This window comes from Rhinopithecus bieti, unplaced genomic scaffold (assembly GCF_001698545.2).
Source record: "Rhinopithecus bieti isolate Rb0 unplaced genomic scaffold, ASM169854v2 scaffold_12640, whole genome shotgun sequence".
In the NCBI taxonomy this organism is placed as follows: Eukaryota; Metazoa; Chordata; class Mammalia; order Primates; family Cercopithecidae; genus Rhinopithecus; species Rhinopithecus bieti.
The window spans coordinates 410,189-431,399 of NW_016807406.1; the positions used below are offsets into that span (position 1 = coordinate 410,189).

The 21,211-nt window shown below is 38.7% G+C and overlaps 1 protein-coding gene across 7 annotated transcripts in view; it reads right to left on the bottom strand.

The window, feature by feature from the left end:
• CNTN4 (contactin 4) overlaps window positions 1-21,211 on the bottom strand; it is a 1,016,652-nt gene that overhangs the window by 340,854 nt on the left and 654,587 nt on the right. For all 7 annotated transcript variants that reach the window (XM_017881656.1, XM_017881655.1, XM_017881658.1 and 4 more), the window contains one exon: window positions 6,505-6,631. In XM_017881656.1, the coding sequence (XP_017737145.1) occupies window positions 6,505-6,631 (127 nt within the window). The remainder of the gene's footprint in view (window positions 1-6,504; window positions 6,632-21,211) is intronic.

Genomic DNA, 21,211 nt, shown 5'->3' on the forward strand with positions numbered 1-21,211 from the left:
AATGCTCATTCGGAGCCAATAGAGATTTTCCCAAGGGACAAGAGAAATTTGTGAGTCTCATAAGCTGATTTCTGAATCATTTGAGGAAGCACGACTCCACTCTCTCCAGAGAGTGGGGTTGTGCACAACCAAACACCTATGCTGTGATGCTATGGAGGATAAAATGTTGTGGCTTTGCTGGGAGGGTGTCTATAAGATTTGCTGCAGCGAAATCCTCTTTCTTTGTTGATGGTTTCAACTTGGCACTAAGGGAAGGTCAGGGTATTTATGACTTGGAATTTGATTTCTGCAAACTCAGTTGAATACAAACCTCAGCAAAAGTACCCCAACCAAGTATGTGAACATTTCTTCTATCTGGAAAGGGATGCTGAGTGCATTAAGTAATGTCATACGTCCTTAGGGAAGTTTAATACAAGGGAAGTTGGCACAAGTTAAAACTTCTTAAATTTTTCTGGGTCTGGGTCAAACCTTTCAAAATTGAGGGGCAGGAAACAATGAAAAGAGAAGGCTCAGTTGAGGGAATAAACACAAAGAAGAGAGGTCAGTTGCGGTGTCTGAGGGGAGAACCCAGTGCTGAAGATCCCCATGGAGACTCACTTTCGAATTTCTCCTACTTGTTCTTCCCTCTCAAAGTCAACCTGAAGACTGAAAAAGTTCAGGCAGACAGGTGTCTGAAAATGCCTGATCTCTCCATTCTTTCTCTTTCTCTTTCTTTCAACAAGGGGAATTTTTTTAGCTCCCAGGTACCAGTCTGCTATCATGTTACAGAGAAACTGCCAAAGGTATAAAGGCAAGAAGTACACTGCAATAAATTGCTAGTATATTTGATTAAAAAGTCTTGTTCTCAGTGTTTCCTGGCAATCTAAAAACATAATAGGTTTCTGTTTCACTGCTTGTTTTAAATAACAAGGCAAGCTCCTATATCTAGAAACACAATGTTACAAAAGCAATGTTAATTAAAGGTCACAGTTTGGGGAAAAACAAAGCAGCAACTTGCCAAATTCGGCTGCAAAATTTGTTTTCATTTATGGCTAACATCTGAACTTACACTCGGCTATGTAAGGAAAACAAGGACCAGTTAACTCATCGTTTATGTATCTAAGAGCCTTTGCTTCCTGCATTCTTTATTACATAAAGTATTCAAAAATCTTTGATTTAGCCTTGGGTTTAATATATTCTAGGGAGAATAACTGTTCATTCTGGCTTGCCCAAGACAAGTGCTAGGTTTACACCTGCTGTCCTAGAGTACTTATGAACAGTGGCCTTCTGCTTTAAAAAGTGCCCTTAGATGATAAATTACATGTTCACTCTAATTATATAGTCCGTTAGAGAGTTGCTGTTTTCTTATTTTCTGGAATGCACTTCCTTTCCTTATCCATGTGATGAAAGAACCATTCACCCTCCAAATATATTAAAATATCTCCTTTTCTGTGAAGCCTTCAGTGACATCTACTCTCACCATCCTGAATTAGACTTTCTTTCCTCCAGAGTACCTAGATCGTGGTCATCCTTTACTTGTACTTACATCATTCTACTCCAACTACATCCACATCTAGGCAGTCCTCAAATTAATAGTACTAGTAAACATATTGTAGAGTTGATTAATCTTTGAATACTCAGACCTAGCATGGTGCCTGGTGCATTGCAGCTGCTTAACAGAGTGGTTTAAATATTTTGTCTAGATGACATATTTTTCAGAATCCTAATATACGACCCAGTTCAAAGTAGAGCTGTGAAGGCTGAATCTTGGATGAAAATTCTGTTATTTTTCTTTTTCTGGTAATCTTTAAGCCAATTCCATGTGCCCTGGAATTCAGTTTGAAAAACATGGAGAGGTTTGAAGGACAAATAATGAATATGTTTGATAAATGAACAAATGGATAAACGAGCACATAAATTCTAAAATAATATCCGCTATACTAATACTGCCATCCTTTAACTTGAACAGAATGTCCTCTGCCTATCTGAAAATTACTTATCTCAGTTCAAATCTCATTTCTTCTGAGAACCCAACCTGATCACTCCAATCTCTCCTGAACTATGACATATATATTTCTGTTTTTTATATAACATTAGATATTAGTCATTAGAGTATAGTTTTTAATTATCAAATTTGAAGAGGCATAATAATATTTATAAGATGTATGTAAGTTACAAAAAATCATGAGCCAATGAAGATCTGTGTTTAAAAGGGATATTATCACCTTAGAAGTCTGCTGTATCTACTTTGATTATAACCACTCTTTCTTAATGGTTAATTATAATCTTTAATATTGGCTTTTTCATTCCTGTGATATTCTTTATAATTTTATCATGTATGTTATTATCCTTTGAAGGAGCTCAGAGCATGCCACCCAAAAATATGCTGCTCTGGCATATTGACATTTATTTATTTATTTATTTAGAGACTGGGTCTTCCTCTGTCACCCATGATGGAATGTAGTGGTGCAATCATAGTTCACTGCAGCCTAGAACTGCTACACTCAAGCAACCTTCCCACCTCAGCCTCCTGAGTAGCTAGGACTACAGGTGTGCACTCCCATGGCTGACTAGTTTTTAAATTATTTTTGTAGAGATGGGGGTCTTGCTATGTTGCCCAGGTTGTTCTCAAACTCCTGGTCTCAAGCCATCGTAGTGCCTCAGCCTCCCAAAGGGCTAGGATTACAGGCGTGAGCCACTGTGCCCAGCCTATATTGACTATTTTAAGTTAAAGGTACTTGGAAAACAGCAGGTACAAGACGACCACTTTCACCTTCATTCTTTTTCTAAAGAGCAAAGGATGAAATCCCCATGCCAGAGATGTCCTTTCTATATTAGAAGGAAAGTAACATTCTTTTCATCAAGGACAGGAAGTTGAGACAGAGAAAACTCTGTCCAGACCTTGTTAAAATATTTTCTTCTAGCTCCCCACATAACTTACTTTTTCACAATTTACTACTCTTTGTCCAATTCAGTATATAAATGTACAACGATAACTGCGTCTCTGGGTTTTCATTGTCTTATGAAGGCTTCCTTGCCATGTAAAACTTGCATTTAAAAAAATGTTTTTCTCCTTTTGATCTGCTTTATGTAAATTTAATTCTCAGGCTCAGCTGAAAAATCCTAAGAGAGGAGAGGTAAAGTTTTGCTTCCTTTATACCTTGAAAAACCACTCCATCTCAACCACTTTCAAATATTATGAATGTGAAATTACATACTATGTATTTGGCCGTGAACTGGTTTACTCAAAATTATGTTCTTGAGATCTACCCATGTTGTTGCAGCTGCCATTCATTCATTTTCACTACTGCATGAGGTTACCTTGTACGAACAAACCAGGTTATATGTATTTGTGCATATACTATGCACATAATTATGTATACTGGATCATAGATTATGGATTATGTGCATCTTTAGATTTACTAGGGAGTGCCTTTTTTTTTTTTTTTTTTTTTCCACAGTGGCTTTTACCAATTTACATTGCTACCAGCAGTGTTCAATCAAGGGTTCTGTTTGCTCTACACCTTCACCAACAGATTGTCAGTTTTCTATATTTGTCAATCTGATAGTTTTGAAAGAGTATGCTGTTGTAGTTTTAATTATATATTTCTGTTCACTAATGATATTGACAATCTTTTTATGTTTACTGAATTTTTGGTTTTCATTTTCTTACAAGTACTTGTTCAAGTGTTTTGCTAATGTTTCCACTGGGTTGTTTTTACATTCTGTTTGTGGAAATTCTTTAAATAGTCTGGGATATGATTCCCTTACCCATAACAAATATACTTAAAAATCTTCAAGTTTACAGCTTGTAATTTTGCTTATTTCAGTATATTCCATTGAACATCAGTTTTCAATATTAATACAGCTAAATATTTTCTTTTACAAGTTGCACTTTTTCTGTCATATTTAGAAAATCTCTTCCTTCCCCAAAGTCATAAATATGTATAACTATTTGCTTTTAAAAGTATTGCAAATTTTCCATTTAGGTCTTCTATACACTTGGAATTGATTTTTGTGTATGCAGTGCAGTAGGGTTCCAATTTTCTTTCTTTCTTTTTTTTTTTTTTTGAGATGGAGTCTCGCTCTGTCGCCCAGGGTGGAGTGCAGCGGCACGATCTCGGCTCACTGCAAGCTCCGCCTCCCAGGTTCACGCCATTCTCCTGCCTCAGTCTCCTGAGTGGCTGGGACTACAGGTGCACGCCACCACGCCCGGTTAATTTTTTTGTATTTTTTTAGTAGAGATGGAGTTTCACCGTGTTAGCTAGGATGGTCTCGATATTCTGACCTCGTGATCCACCCACATCGGCCTCCCAAAGTGCTGGGATTACAGGCGTGAGCCACTGTGCCTGGCCCCAATTTCATTTCTTTAACCATATAGGTTATCCGCTGTCTAGTACATCTTTTAAAAATTTGTTTCTAATGTTGTCATGAATTTTAACTTTTCTTCTTTTTATCTTCACAAGACAGTATTATTTTATTATTTTATTGTTCTGTGCAGGAATTTTTTTGTGGAATTACTAACATTTACCATTTGCTTTACTTATCATTTATTCTTGTAGCTCAGCTCTTCTATCTGGCATCATTTTTATTCTGCCTCAAGTATGTCTTTTAGAATTTCCTTCAGTGAGGGTCTACTGGAGTCAGACTTTGGTTGATGTCTGCCTAAAAATGCAGTTAGTTTGTTTTCCTTTTAAAAAAGTATTTAGGCTATCTATACATTTGACAGTTTCTCTCAGTATACTGAAGATTCTATCTTCTGTCTTCTGCTTTTTTGTTGCTATTGAGAAGTCAGCTGCCAGTTTGTGATCTCTTTGAATGTTATCTGTATTACAACTTTGGCTACTTTTATGATCATCTGTTTGACTTGGTGTTCACTATTTCACTATTTTAGATGTGGCTTCATTTTTATTTGTACTGCTTGAAGTGCATTGGGCTTCCTATATCTATAGCTTGAAAGTTTTAATTAGTTTGGAAAATTCTTAGCCTTCTCTTAAATACTGCTTCTGCCTCAGTCTTTCTTGTTTCTTCTGGAATCCTGATTAGACATTTTTTCTCTCTTTCTTTTTAAAGTATTTTGCTTCCCTTTGTCTCTTTCTGCTGCCTCTGGAGGATTTCTTCAGACCTATCTTGCAGTTTACAAATTCTCTTTTCAGTTGTATCTCATCTGCTACTACAACCACTAGGGTTTAATGTTTGAAATACACAATTACCTGTGCTTCACAGTCTCTTTGGAAGTTAAGCTTATTTCTTGTTCACATTTACTCTAAAGATGTAGTCCTTGTATCCCAGGTTTATTCTGGGAGATGTTCTCATGTTGGATTCTCCTGTGGGTTGTCTAGGCTTTGTCTTGTGACCTCTGTTCCTCTGAAGCCATGAAAACCAAAGCTCAATTCATACTTGTAGTTTATTAACATGAAAACTGCATTTATTGTTCAGCTTCTTTGGGTTCCAAACCCACTTACTTTTGGACTTCTGACATTTCTTACTTTCCTGCCAATTTACTGATATGGTTTAAAATGTGTTTTTTTCAGTTAAATATATGTGGTTAGGAATTGTTAATGTTTTCAAAGAGAAAGTCAATCAGGATATTTAATTCCCAGTACTACAAAAAACAGAGGTTGGGTACTTAGCTTTTCATGAAACAATCATCTCCTTAGACTTTCAGGATATCCTATGATGCCCATCTAAAAGGTTTTAATGGGCTGGGCATGGTGGCTCACGCCTGTAATCCCAGCACTTTGGGAGGCTGAGGCGGGCGGATCACTTGAGGTCAGGAATTCAAGACCAGCCTGGCCAACATGGTGAAATCCTGTCTCTGCTAAAAATACAAAAATTAGGTGGGCATGGTGGTGCACACCTGTAATCCCAGCTACTCAGGAGGCTGAGGCAGGAGAATCACATGAACCCGGGAGGCAGAGGTTGCAGTGAGCAGTGGTCGCACAGTGCACTCCAGCCTGGGTGACTGACAGAGCAAGATTCCGTCTTGAAATAACTAACTAACTAAGTAACTCTTGGGCCAGGCATGGTGGTTCATGCCTGTAATCCCAGCACTTTGGGAGGCTGAGGCAGGTGGATCACCTGAGGTCGGGAGTTCGAGACCAACTTGACCAACATAGAGAAATCCCATCTTTACTAAACATACAAAATTAGCCAGGCATAGTGGCACATGCCTGTAATCCCAGCTACTCGGGAGGCTGAGGTAGAAGAATTGCTTGAACCTGGGAGGTGGAGTTTGCAGTGAGCTGAGATTGCATTATTGCACTCCAGCCTGGGCAACAAGAGCAAAACTCAGTCTCAAAAATAAATAAATAAATAAATAAATAAATAAATAAATAAATAAATGCTCTTTATGTAACCAGCATTGGGCAACAAGAGCAAAACTCAGTCTCAAAAAAAAATAAATAAATAAATAAATAAATAAATAAATAAATGCTCTTTATGTAACCAGAATTGTGTAAGTATTTGTTGATTTTAATACCAGAAACTATCTGCATGGAAACACATGCTTTTAAATCAACAAACCTGATATGAGGTTTTGGATTTCCTTTAACTTCACAATTGAGCTTCACTTTTTTCTCTTCAGAATCCAAAGGGAACATTACAGGACTTGGTTCTTGAATAAAAATCGGGCCATGCAGTGTGGAATCATCTGAAATGAGAAGAGAAAATGTCCAAAATGAAGAATCCCTTCCAAATAGGAACAGCAACAGGAAATAACAACATAAAGAAAATAATAGAAAAAAATTAACAAAAAATAGTAAGGCATAACAGGTTAGGTTGTGTTTCAGTTTCTGGAAGAAAATTTCCCATTGAGGTTAATCTTCTGCAGATTATGATGAAGTGAAAATGTGAGCTCTCTTATTTCACATTGGTCACTAGTTTTACTAACAACTTCCAGGCACAGGCTGCTTGACGTCTCCTTTTCTCTGCTCTGTGTATTGTTCTGTTTGTCTTTAGCCTACCCCTTTACTGTGTGTGCTTCCTATATCGCTTTTGTGCTGCTCTCATTGTGGATGGCTATCTAGTGTCATAAAGTTAAATTTTTTTCTGTGTTGTAATGAGATGATAACATTAGAAAGAAGCAAGGGCGATAGTGTAAATAAGTCAATAATGAGTAATAGCTCTGTATTGCTAATATACACAACAGTTTTTCAAAATGACTATGTAGGCAAATAAATAACAACTTACAGTCTTTATTCTCAAATTATCTGCAGTGAAGGACTAGGTTCTTTGTTTTCCCAATCTCTTATGAAGCCATATATGGTCTACCTAGGATAAATATCACATAGCTGGTACCACACGTGACTCAGCAACACCCAAACTGGTCTATAACATGTGCAATGACTTGAGTCCACTGATTATGTGCTTGCATGGTGAAGCCATGTTAAACAGCCATGCATTTCTAAGTGCTTTCTCTCAGTAAGAGAAACTGGATGCTTGAGACTTATTTTGTCATGGAGCAGTAACAAAGTTCAAAGACTGGAATGATCCACAAACCATACTTAAGTGGCAGTGTAGAGTACATATGCTTCTAGACTATGCACACAATAAATATTGTTCAAAATGCATCTCACCACTTATGCCCATAAAAGTGATTTTCATTTTCAAAATCAAGTTCAAATTCTTTTCCTAGAAGATTCTTCTAGACCCTCAACCTTTTCTTTAACCATATAATTTTAAAACTGTATTTCCCAAGACACTTATCTTTTATACTAAATGCATTTAATATAGAGTACACTTTCTTTTTCCTTGTTTGGATTATAAGCTCCTTAGAGCATGACTGTATCTTACCTATTTTTATATCTCTTGTGGTACCAAGTACAGTGGTATATATACATACACGGTGATCAATAAGAATCTGTTTTATTTCAAAGTATTTTTTTTTTCAATTTTTAATGCATTCAATTAGCTTACTTAGGCATTGCCTGATGAGTTTTAAGATAGAATCACCAGAGGTTATGATGTAAAAGTTACATTAAATATCACCCTGCAGCTGGCAGTCCCCTTATATGTGATTATCCTGAAGGGCAAGAATTGCAACTGCTATCCTGGAAAAACTTCATAACCAGTCTTTTGTTGATAGGTGATAGGATGAGACTGAATTCATTCAGGTGCGTTGGTACTGAGAAAAAAAGAATAAAGTTGGTTTGGGGATCTAGGTAAAGCCTGGCAAGGTAATTTCTAAGGCATTTAACATTTAACACAGATAGAAAAAAAAAAAAAAAAAAAGAAAGAAACCACTTCATGCTAAGGCTGAAATAGAAGAAAAGTTAAGAAGACAAGATAACCAAACAGAGTTCTATCTTATTATAGGGGACTGAGGACGGCCCATGATCTTGTTGTGAGAAAGAGATGGGTAGGGATTCAGAAAGACCATGGACTGAGTTTCAATGCCTTGGGTCAAGTAGTAACTCCAGGACCTCAGAAAAATCACCTAGTCTCTACATGCCTCAAATGTTTCATCTATAAATAAATAAGATTAGACTAGGCCAGTGATTCTGTATCAGTTAAAAATGGGAAAACAGGCTGGGCATAGTGGCTCAAGCCTGTAATCCCAGCACTCTGGGAGGTGAGGTGTGGAGGACTGCATGAGCCCAGAGGTTCAAGACAAACCTGAGCAACACATGGAGACCCTATCTCTACCAAAAATTAAAAAATTAGCTGGGCATGGTTGCATACACCTGTAGTCCCAGCTACTCAGGAGGCTGAGGTGGGAGGATGGCTTGAACTTGAGGGATCAAGGCTGCAGTGGGCCATGATCACTGCCACCACACACCAGCCTGGATGACAGACCAAGACGCTATCTCAAACCAAAACAAAACAACACAAAAACAAATAAAGGGAAAACAGCCAGGAATGTTTTCCCATAAACACACATGTATCCATACATTTAATTTGCATTCAAGGATGTCATGAATTATATTACCACTACCACTGTCTCTTCTTACTCCATGTATAAAATACCACATCAACAAGAAGTTTAAACAAACAAAAATAAAGAAGATTTATGAAAGCACACAAAATAAAAGCATGGAATAAAAGTACACGGACATGGTCAGGTGCGGTGGCTCACATCTGTAATCCCAGCACTATGGGAGGCTGAGGCGGGTGGATCATGAGGTCAGGCGTTCGAGATCAGACTGGCCAACATAGGGAAACCCCATCTCTACTAAAAATACAAAAAAATTAGCCAGACATGGTGGCATGCGCCTATAATCCCAGCTACTCGGGAGGCTGAGGCTGGAGAATCTCTTGAACCTGGGAGGTGGAGCTTCCAGTGAGCTGAGATTGCACCACAGCACTCCAGCCCAGGAGACAGTGCAAGACTCTGTCTCAAAAAAAAAAAAAAAAAAAAAGGACACAAACATGCACTTTAAAATATATTTGTGTTTAAAATCCAGATATTTACATTTCTGATTTTTAACAATTACACAAATATTTTCAAAACAAATTTAGGTACTGGTCAAATGTTAGCTCATTTCAATGGTAAAGAATTAAGTGATTTTTTGGCACATCAAGGTAAATGAAAAATGTTATTCATCAAGATCACTAATAAAGCAGCAAGTTTGGTGGATTTTCTCTAAGAGAGAAATATTTCCATTGTTGTCCCCAATTCCAAAATTATTTGTGTGTATATATAATATCAATCATCTCAATTCATTGGTGTTCCCTGATTTGAATTTCATACAGAAATATAGAGTCTATTACTAGTAATTCCAAATAAGAATAAAACATAATAATGATTACTCAGGATGCAGCTGAGAGGCTGTGGATTAACATCTGTACTATTTCTCAATGTAGCCATGCCATATTTAAATAACAAAAAGATATTTTTTCTGTGTATTTTGTAACAAGAATTGATAATAATGATGCTCTGCATTCACTATAAATAATGCATTCCATCTAAAGTTTTTATTTTCTCATAGTTAACCAAGTTTACTGCCTGAAAATTAACTTTAGCATAAAGGGAATAGTATTTCAGTTCTCACAGAAGGAAATCCACAGGCTTTTGTGCATGAGCTATTTGGGTTCCCAAAGATGAGGGGAGAGATTTTAGAAAGTTTAGCTATCCAGGTATAAAAAAACCATATATCCTAGCTTTTAAACCTTTGGACCAGGGTTAACAACGTTTTTGAGAGAAAAAGAGTTGCTTTATTTTACCAAAACCTTGAGGTGCCTGGGTGAAACAAAGAGTCCTGAGAGAGGCGTTCTGAGATGAAACAGGAGGAGAGGCATCCCTAAGTTTGTTCTATCTCTGTGTGGTAGCCACAAAGTGACTTTCAAGTGTCTTGAAGGCACACACAAAAGACTGTGCATTTACCGTTTTCAAAGCCTAGAAGATAAAGTTCATCCTTTTATATATATATATATATCACAGTAAGTTGTTCCATGTAACCAGAAGAGTGGCTGTGATTTTCAGTCTAAAGAGGTAAAGAGCATCTCAGCAAATGACAGAGGACAGGATTTAATAATACAATGTGTCTCAGAGTTAGACTGTAGACCACCTGCATTATTATCATGCCATGCTTGTTTTATTAAATCTCAGTCCAGACTGACTACACCAGAAGAATCTGGGGTCCATTAATCTGCCCTTTAACCTAGCTCTCTGGGTGAGTCTTTTACACACTAAAGTTTGAGAACTACTAACACAGATCCTTCTATTCCTAGCTCTCCATTTCCGAAGAACAGAATATCAGCCAACACCGGTTTTAGACCTACTCCTAGACATTTTTTATTGGGCAAAGTCTAACCAACACATCTTTGCTTGATAACATTTAGAGAAGTAATTTTAGCACATGCCTGCCTGGACTAACAGTTGCGAGGGATGCATCCAGGAACAGAAAGTTATAAAACTGACTCACATGAATGTGTCAAGGCCTAGGACTGACATATAAACTAACCCTTTCTTAGAACACTTGTAGTTGAACTCCAGAGCTAATTGTGAGACACCACCCTCCCCAACAAGCACTGCACTGCATTGACAAAAGGCAGACATCCTTAGAGAGCACAACAGTCCATTGACCTATAGTTATAGTTTGTCCTCATTTCTATACACAGCATTTATACTGTAAACACTACCATTTATTTATAAGGAATGAATGTCTTCTTATTTAAGTGACAGGATGTTGGGACTAATGTTTTTACACTTAGGTCCTCAAAAGGGTGAGAGTCGCCCCAGGGCCTCATCTGCCTTGGAGAAGTTAGGGGCATGGGCTCACATTATTAGAGGAGGGGAAGGTAATGATTTTCCACCCTTCTAGCAATTCCTAAAAAATCATGTTAAGAGGAGGAATGAGGGAGCGGGCAGTAAGATTGCCAACAGCTCACAAACGGTCTTGTGGATTCTAGACCATTGATCTGAGACCCAGCTTGGGGGATCTAGTGCAGGCGCCAATACTGTTATATCATGATTTTCTGAGTTCGTTTCTCCTTGGTAACTAGGTACTTGCCAATCAGTCACTAGGCTAATTTCTGCCAGACTACCAGTGTTCTGTAAAGTTCCATACCACAGAAATTATCTTGAATTAGGATGCATAAACTCAACTTCACAAAGGGAAGGGAGAAGACTAGGCTGAAAAAAATCTGCTTTCATGCTTCAACAAGGAGTGGGAAATCTTTGGATTTTTAGAAAAAAGCAGAGATTTAGTGACCAGAAACAAGTGTCCCAGAAGTAAAACATAGTGTCAAGGCTAATCTGAAATTTTTGGATTACTGAAAGAGATGCATAGAATCATAGAATTTTCTATTAGAAGATATTATTTAATATTGTTTTCCTAGGTTACAGAATAAAAATGACCACATCTGTAACGGAAACAAAATATTTTTTGACTTAAAAAAAAATAACCCTCTAAGAAAAACAGTACTAAAGCACCTCTCCGCAGCCAGGTGTCACTTAATTTATTTGCTGTATTGGAACATCAATGATCTCTATTTTTTTTTTCTTTTAATTAATTTGGCCCACTTCCACATTTTCCTGAACTTCCCTCCCAGGCAAGCCGGATACTACTCAGGCTGCTGGAAGCCAGGCTGGGTAAGAGAATCTGAATGGATGGGGCTGGGCTGAGGTTTTCTGGGGCTGAGTAGAGAAAAATAAGCCTGACTCTCAGGTGATGGTTAACTCAAGGAAGTGAGGCAGATATCAAGCCCAAATATCAAGCCCACAGGAGCAAGTACAGAACAAAATCTGGATTCCAAGGGAAAGGTCAGCAAAAGATAACACGTGTAAAGCAGCAAGCTAGAGGGTGGGTGGAGCTAGGAAAATTCCACTGATGCTAAATCTAGTTTTTTGGTTTTATTTTATTTTACGTGGCATCTGTGAACAATCCTAGGAGCTGGGCCAAGTCAGGCAGTAGATCTAATCTCAGAATAAACATTTCATAGAAAGCAACTTAATAAAAAAGGTAAGTCAAACTATACCTAAAATAATTCTTTCTCCACGTGTGTTAAGAAACCTCCTGGCTGAAACAGGTGAGCATCCCTAATCCAAAAATCCGAAATCTGAAATGTTCCAAAATCCAAAACTTTTTGAGTGCCAACATGAGATAGTGACACCTGTGCTTTCTGATGGTTCAAAGTATAAACTTTGTTTCATGCACAAAATTATTTAAAATATTGTATAAATCACCTTCAGGCTATATGCATAAGGTATATATGAAACATTAATGATTTTCATGTTTAGACTTGGGTGTCATCCCTAGGATATCTCATTTTATATATATGCAAATATTCCAAAATCCAACCCCCCCAAAAATTTCAAAGTCTGAAACACCTCCAGTCTCAAGAATTGTAGATAAGGGATACTCAACTTCTATCACCTTAGCTAAGGGTGCTTGTCATCAGGTAGATTCTTGAGTCCCTCTCAGACCTACTGGGTTCTAATTATCAGGACTCAGGAAACAGCATGTGAGCAAGCATCTCTTGATCTTTATGAATTATAAAGTTTATTTTATTTTAATTTTTGAGACGGGGTCTCCCTCTGTCACCCAGGTTGGAGTACAGTGGCTTGATCTCTGCTCACTGCAACCTCTATCTCCCGGGTTCAAGCGATTCTCCTGTCTCAGCCTCCTGAGTAGCTGGGATTACAGGTGCATGCCACTACACCTGGCTATTTCTTTTGTTTTTAGTAGAGATAGGGTTTCGGCATGTTGGTCAGGCTGGTCTTGAACTCCTGACCTTGTGATCCACCCACCTCGGCCCCCCAAAGTACTGGGATTACAGGCATGAGCCACCTTGCCTGACCGATGCATTCTAAAGTTTTAAAACTAGTTATGAATTGAGCACAGACAGCTTTCATCTTTCTTTTCTTTTTCTTTTCGTGAGATGGAGTCTCACTCTGTTGCCCAGGCTGGAGGGCAATGGCACGATCTCGGCTCACTGCAACCTCCACCTCCCAGGTTCAAGCGATTCTCCTGCCTCTGCCTCCCGAGAAGCTGGGAATATAGGCACCTGCCACCACGCCCAGCTAATTTTTTGTTAATTTTGTGTTAGCCAGGATGGTCTTGATCTCCCGACCTCGTGATCTGCCTGCCTTGGCCTCCCAAAATACTGGGATTATAGGTGTGAGCCACTGCGCCTGGTCACTTTCATTTCTAAACAGTTTAGGATCCCAGTGAAGAAAAACTACCCTGCAGAGTTTTGTTCTATGTGCTAGATCACTCTGTGGCTACTCCGTGGGATGAAGGCCACATTTTGCCAGCATGATCCTTAGAACAACACCCTTTTCTTTTGCTGGAAGTATTTCCATCTGTTGCAAATTCAACTGACTCTGTTGGGAAAGAACAAAAATGCAATATTATGATTTCATCTTAGAAAACTAAAAATTCCAGGTTCAAGTCTACTTGTCATTGCTGTGGTGTTCCCAGGTGTTGCACCTGAGGGTTGTTTAAGCCCTTAATCCTAATGGCAGGTATGAAGTGCTGTCATAACAGCCAAGAACCCAGCACTGTGATATACAGTCAATCTTCCTATGACATCAAATGGACTGTTTGATTAAACACCTGGTCTTGGGTAGAAACTCTTAAATAGCAACAATTTTCATTTGGGAAGTAAACTCTAGGACACCTAATGGGGAACACAAGGGCTTGAATAGAAGCTTAGAATACCAGCCAGGGAAGACTGCATGGTTTAGATATGGGTTGTATCTGGGTCACATCTGGAGGGTAGGTAGATTTTTGCAGTATGCATGCACAGAAGTATCCGAGTGCAAACCAGAGTGGCTTTGCCTATATCCTGCAGAGCCCTTGACCAATCAAGAGAGTAAATGCTCCATGTGTGTGTAATCAGTGGGCACGTTGCTTTATCAGATTGCAGAACAAAGTCACCAGGGAAAAGGAAGGGGAAGTTCTTCTGCTAAGCTGGGTTGCTGGGTGTGCTCTCAGTGTCCTGCTCATATTTCACTTTCTCCCTCACCACTAGCATGAAGGGGGAACCCAGTGGGAAGAACCATTACTCATTCCACCACCAGCATGTTCCAAGAAGAGCACACGTAGGGCCCACTGTGTCCTGCTGGCTGTGAACCTTCTCCTCCAGGCTTCCTAATGATTATGGAAATTCATTTTGGCTAAAAAACTGTAAGATCAGCAGCATCTCTATGGATCTAAATTACTCATAAAACGTATGGGCAATAACCTAAGGAAATTCACAAACAAATGAAATACTGTAACAGTGATTTTCCTGAGTGCAAGAATTCCTTTAAAATTCAATCACTGATTGTAGAAATGATGATTGGACAGCTGTCACACTATCACTACAAATACAATTTAGTGTTGTTAGTATTTATAAGACAGACAGCAAGCCATGTTCAAAGGCCTTACCCAAGTGCCTACTTGAAAAACTAGCCAACACACAGCATTTCTATTGAATAAGTATTCTATTTGGTTGTTCAGCTGAATAGAGCAGAGGCAAAGCAAATATTAAAGGAGACAGACATGCCTGCTTAAAGGATAAACATTTCTTTCATTTGTCATTGCTTCCGCCTTCCTTCTTTTAACCCCTCAAATGAGCATTTTAAACAGCAAGAAACAGAGAAGTGTACCGACAGCTGGTGTATGTCTGAAGGCACAAAGTGAAAAATATCCAAATGAGAAGTGAACTCTTCTCAGACTATTTCTTTGTTCTCTTGTTAACAAAATAATGCTGCCGCCATCATGCATTTGTGTCACACATAATGAGGCCCTAATCGTTTGTAATGCCAGATCTTAGAAACAGTGGTGGCACAGGGGAAGTACTTGGAGATAAAAAGGGTCTGTCCTTGGAGAAAAATTCTGCATTGCTGGAGGATTTGCTGGAGTGGAAAAGAACAGAAAGTGGGGCTGTATCAACATATCCTACTTTGACCCTGATCTTAAACCTTGACACATTCCAGGAACAATGGATTAATGACTCTTTTAAAAATTAGTAATTGGGTGATATTGACGTCAAGCCCTAGTTACCACAAGGAAGAAGCATTTCCAACAAATGCAAATACTTTGTAACTCATTGGGAGGCAAAAACTGACCTGAACTGATGGCAGACTATTTATAGTCTCAATGTGAATATTCATATGCTTTGCTGCAGAATTAGAAATGCGTTTGATTATGCAGTGCTGACCCAGACTCAGCTGGGGATGCTATTATGTAACACTGGGCATGTTTTGTGGGCTGTATTTCTCTTCTAAAATTACAAACATTTTAAATGCTCAAACATTTCTGACCCAAATGACTTCTGATCAGAGTTTCTGGGCCTAGATTGGATTCCAATTCCAATATTACATGGAGGCGACATAACCATGTGCACAGCAGACATTGTCCTGCCCTCATGAAGTGTTTACTCTAGAGAGGACTGATAATAGTTATAGCTAACTTTATCTTTTTAATTAATAGACTTTATTTTTTCAGAGCAGTTTGAGGTTTATAGAAAAATTGAGCAGAGTACAGAGAGTCTGTCTACACCCCTTCTTCTCCACACAGTTTCCTGTATTGTTAACATCTTGCATTCCTGTGCTGTATTTGTTACAATTGATGAGCCAATATGAATGCATTCATATTAACTAAAGCCCACAGTTTACATTAGGGTTCATAATGTATTGTATATGCTGTGGTCCTGGCAAATGTATTACAACATGTATCCACCATTACAATATCACACAGAATAGTATACTACCCTAACAATCTAATGCTCCACTGTAGCAAACTTTCTGATTTATATATAGATGCATTACTATTTACTCATGAGAATAAAAGTATAGAAACACACGTATAAAATTGGCTTTAGCTAGAGAAATCTAAATGAGATATCAGGTCAGTAATTCACTCAATATTGGTTCCCTAGTGGCATAAGTATGTAGTGGACATCTGTGATTTTTGCCTCAGTATCCACTGCTCCTTATTAGGTAAGAGCATTCTACTTTTTCTTTGGTGAACCAACCCTCCTACTCTTTCAACTCAAGTGGTTTGGATAGACTAAAATCCTCTGCACAGGTCAGGAGTAGCAGATAACACTGCTTAGCATTGATAAGTTGTTAATACTTATTTATACGTTATCAATTGGCCTGACCAATTAATATTCCATTTTCTTGGTTAAATTGGTTCCCATGCATGGGTGACCAAAGCCTGGCTAATGAGACTCCATTGCAGGACTTTTCATAGAACTACAAGGAAAAACCCCTTTTGTAGTCTAGAATTGCTTACAGAAGGAAGCCTGGAGCTTCCAACGACTCCCACATAGAGAGAGAGAGAGTACCTAAAAAAAGAATGAAGCCAAAACAGAAAAGAGCAAAATTAAAGGATAGGGACAAACTGAGTTCTGATGGCATCGTTTCAGCTCTGGAACAAGTTCTGTCCCAAGCAAGCTTTATCCCTAAGATTCCCAGATATGAGAGCTAACAATTGCCTTCATTTAAGCAAATTTGAGTTGCAGTTGTTATCAGCTGTAGCTAAGAAACTCCTAATCAACATGTATTCATAGAAAGGTACACATCAATTTATTCAGTGAGTTAATTCTTCATGTCATTGGTCTTCATTCTATTCTTATTTCTTTTTGACACTTCTCCAAATGTACTTGTGTGTGTGTGAATACATACCAACAGGACTGGTCTTCAGCAATGTGGCAGGCAAAAATCTTCTCTCTGTGGACTTACTGTTCATTTGTGTGCCTGTACTTCAACCTGAACACCACTGGGATCAACTACTCCCTAGAAATCTGCTTCCTTGAACTTTGCCCCTTCTGGTGTTTCTGAATGCATATGGAAAGCTCCATCATGTGTCTTGTCCATGCCCTTCCCCACCACAGGACAGTTTCTTGCTGGAAAAAAGTATATATATAACTACAATCTAAGTCATTCTGGAGACTGTTAGCTTCAAGCTGGAATTCATACACTTGAATGGTGGCCTTTTGAAAAGATCATTAACCAAAAGCAGTGCTAATGCCTTCAATATGCTTTTGTGTATTCTTTGTATGCATAAAGAATCTCCCAGAGAGCCAGTTAAAAATGAAGACTATAGGACTCCGTGGCCTTTCCCAGATTTTCTGATTACATAGATTTGGGGATGGGGTGCAGGCATATGCATTAGAATGTTGCACCTTGGATTACAGATGCAGGTGATCAAAAATTATGAGCCACTAGTTAAGGAGGACAGAGTAGGGTAATTTCAGCAACCACATCAGGCTGTTTTAAGCAGCAGGCGGCTGCCAGAGCTGATAACCAAGGAAAAAACAACACTTGCATGGCTCTCAAATCAAATGCTGGAAATGCCTCTCTTTTATGCTCTGAATGAGCAGTGTCTCCCATTATCCATGCTCATAGGGATATATTTTTCTGCTTAATAGGAGGTATAAATGACCTGGAAGACCTGCTTTGGCTTCTGACGCTTTAGTTGTCATGTATTAAGAGCTCTATAATCCAGAGCTGTCCAAGCTTTTGTGGAACTGGGAGAAACAACCATTTCCTTCCCCAGCTATCTCTCCAACCCTCCCAGAGCCAAACGATCCTCCTTCTCGACTAAACAAAAGTATGACCAAAGCGTAGAGGTTGCCTTTTCTACATTCAGTCACATTTTCACAGTTTCCTGGAGACCATCTGTTTTAAGCCCTTCTGGGGTGAACTGGTGTTTTTAACTCCCCAGTGACACCCTCCATTCCCCACTGCCTTCCCTGACATTAAATTGCCCAATCACAGAATGCCTGCAGGCAGTACTTTCATGTTATATGCACCGCAGCTCCTCAACTAATATTCATGAACCTTTGCACCTGTCTCTTTGGCAGCTAAAGTACCCTACTTCTGTCTTTCTCTAAATGTTTCAGGTTTGTAATTTGGCACATAGTGAATGCGTCAATATATATACTAGGAAGCGTGAAAGGGAGTAATCTGAAAGCTACTCAAGCAAAACTTTGAGAACATATTTCTAACAGGTCCACTAAATTTGAATTTGGTATGCTTCTCTTTCTGGTGTGAAACAATTTTAATTATTTTTCATATTGTTTCTTAGGAGACAGGGCTATCATGATGTCTACAGTGAAGCTGGGAAGGAGAACACAATGGAGATAAAGTTTATGGCAGGTAAGGGGCTCCAGATACGGTTCTTCCTGGTGGGACATTGGTATTTTAATTGAAAGTTTGTCGGGAAATCCAAACCAGACATATGTTCTACATTACCCACTGACTGTAACTAGAAAGTCCTGTCAGACAAGGATAAACAAAGCCATAATCTTTCAACTTAGGCAGAGATTTGCTCAGCTTTGAAAAAAGAGTGTTTACAAAACCACAAATCAACTCTGACTCTCCCTTCCTCAAGAGATAACCCTTATGTATCCTATTTAGAGCCATGTAAAGTAATGACAATAATAACTATCATTTACTGAGTGCATAATAAGGTTAGGCTCCCTTCAAAGTAAAAATGGTTATTGGGGGCTGTGTCATATAATCTACAGACAAGAGCTACGCTCTTCCTCATTTAATGATGGAAAAGAGAGGCCTGGAGACAGGCCACCATTATAAGAGGTTGCAGAACAGGGACTGAACTTGGTTTCTTCTAAGATCAGAGCCAAGTACTTAGTGGCATTATGATATACTATGGCAACTGCTCTCTGTGCATTACCAGCACCAAGTAACACATGAGATTCTAGTATGCTGAGTGCTATGGTTTGAATGTGTGTGTCCCCTTCAAAATTTATGTTGAAACTTAATCTTCAATGCAATAGTATTAAGAGATAAGGCCTATAGGGGGATGATAAGGTCATGAGAACTCCTCCCTCATGAATGGGATTAAGGCCTTCATAAAAGAGGCTTCAAACAGCATTCAACCCTCTTGTCTTTCTATCCCTTCCACCATGTGAAGACACAGCCTTCATCCCCTCTGAAGGATGCAATAACATGGTGCCATCTTGGAAGCACAGAGCAGCCCTCACCAGACACTAAACCTGCCAGCACCTTGATTTTAGACTCCCCAGCCTCCAGAATAGTGAGAAATAAAGGTCTGTTCTTTATACATATTATAGCCTCAGGTATTTTGTGATAACAGGACAAATGGACGAACAGTGTGAGTAAAAATGGCATATTAAATGTGACTGAGTTCAGATTTTATCAAACCCCACTTTTGAGGTGAGGAAACAAAGGTTTGCAAATATTAGGTGGTGTATCCAAAGTCACACAGATACATAGTGATGGAGCTCTCACCAGAATTTTGGTTTTTCAATTAAAATGAAATATTTTTCATAGTACCTGAAGTTTCCTCCCATTTACTGTTTGGATAACAGTAAAATTGATCCACTTTTACCTAGAAATATAGTGGGAGAGAAGATGGAATCATCCCTTAGGAAGAGAGATAATCTATTTTGTCAATATTTATGTCTTGAAACTTTGGTTTAGAAGGAAATAAGGGAAAGTCCATTTCCTTTCAATAGAGAGCAGAATGGGTAAATGTGATTCATCATATGCCACACTTGTTACCAATTCTTTCAAATTACAAAGTTGTTCTTTTTCGGAATTAGCAGCATATTGATGTACAGAAGGGATATTCTGTCCTAAAGTATCCTCTATAGAAAACATTATAAAAGAGGGAATTTATAACCTTTCAAAATGACAAGCATAAAATTTGCATCTAATTATTGGGCATTCTGCCTTTTCTATGTCATTTTGTCATGAGGTAAAGTGGCATGCACACTGAATTGGGCAAACACAAGGCAAAAACCCTTTCTGTGAAAGGATAAAGGGCGGCAGAAAAAAATGCCATTGACTTGAATTCACAGGCTTATCAAAAGAGAGGAAAAAATGCTTTCTTAGCTTTCTTAAGATGAGGTACAAAGCAGGTCCATTGAGTTATTGGGTCTTCTGAGTAAGTCATCCACCTGTCCTCTTCATTTCACTATCAAACGATCCTCAAATCCCTTCCCATACACCTCGAGCCACAGAGTGGGTAGATGACTGTGACCTTCTTTACCTTTATTGCAGAAGCATCTGCTTGCTTGAGAAACATGCCAACTAAGTAAGAAGTAACTGACAGGGGATAATGGATTAACATCTTTCATTCATTCAACAAGTATTTACTGAGTACCCACTACGTACTAGACTATTCACACTGAGGATAGACAGAGAAGTAAACACACTGTCCAAGGACCTCACATTCTAGGCTGTGGGAGGCAGATTAAGTAATTTATATAGCTTGTTGAAAGGTCATTCATATTGTGAAGTTAAGTATATCAAGAAAGGGAATAGAGAATCTAGGAAGAACATTACAATTTTAAATAGTGTCTTAGTCTGTTCAGGTTGCTGGGTAACTTCCTAACAACAGAAATTTATTACTTGCAGTTCTGGAGGCTGAGATGTCCAAGCAAAAGGTGCCGGCAGATTTGGTGTCTGGTGAAACTCACTTTCTGGTTCGTAGAGGGCACCTGTTTGCTGTGTCCTCACACAGTAAAGGGCAAAGGCAGCTCTCTGGGGCTTCTCTTATATGGGCGCTAATCTCGTTCACGGGGGCTCTGCCCTCATGACCTAATCCCATCCCAAAGGCCCAGGCTTGGGGGTTAGGATTTCAACATATGAACTTAATGGGGACAAAACTTTCAGACCATAGCAAATAGAGTTGACAGAGAAGTCCTTTCTGTGAAAAGGATATTTGATCCAAGACTTGAGGAAGGTGAGTAGGCAAACCCTAAGGCTATCTCACTGATAAGCATTTCAGGCAAAAACAGCAGTAACTGACAGAGCCCTGTAGCAGTAAGAGAGTGCTTAGCGTGTTTGCAACAAACAAATTCT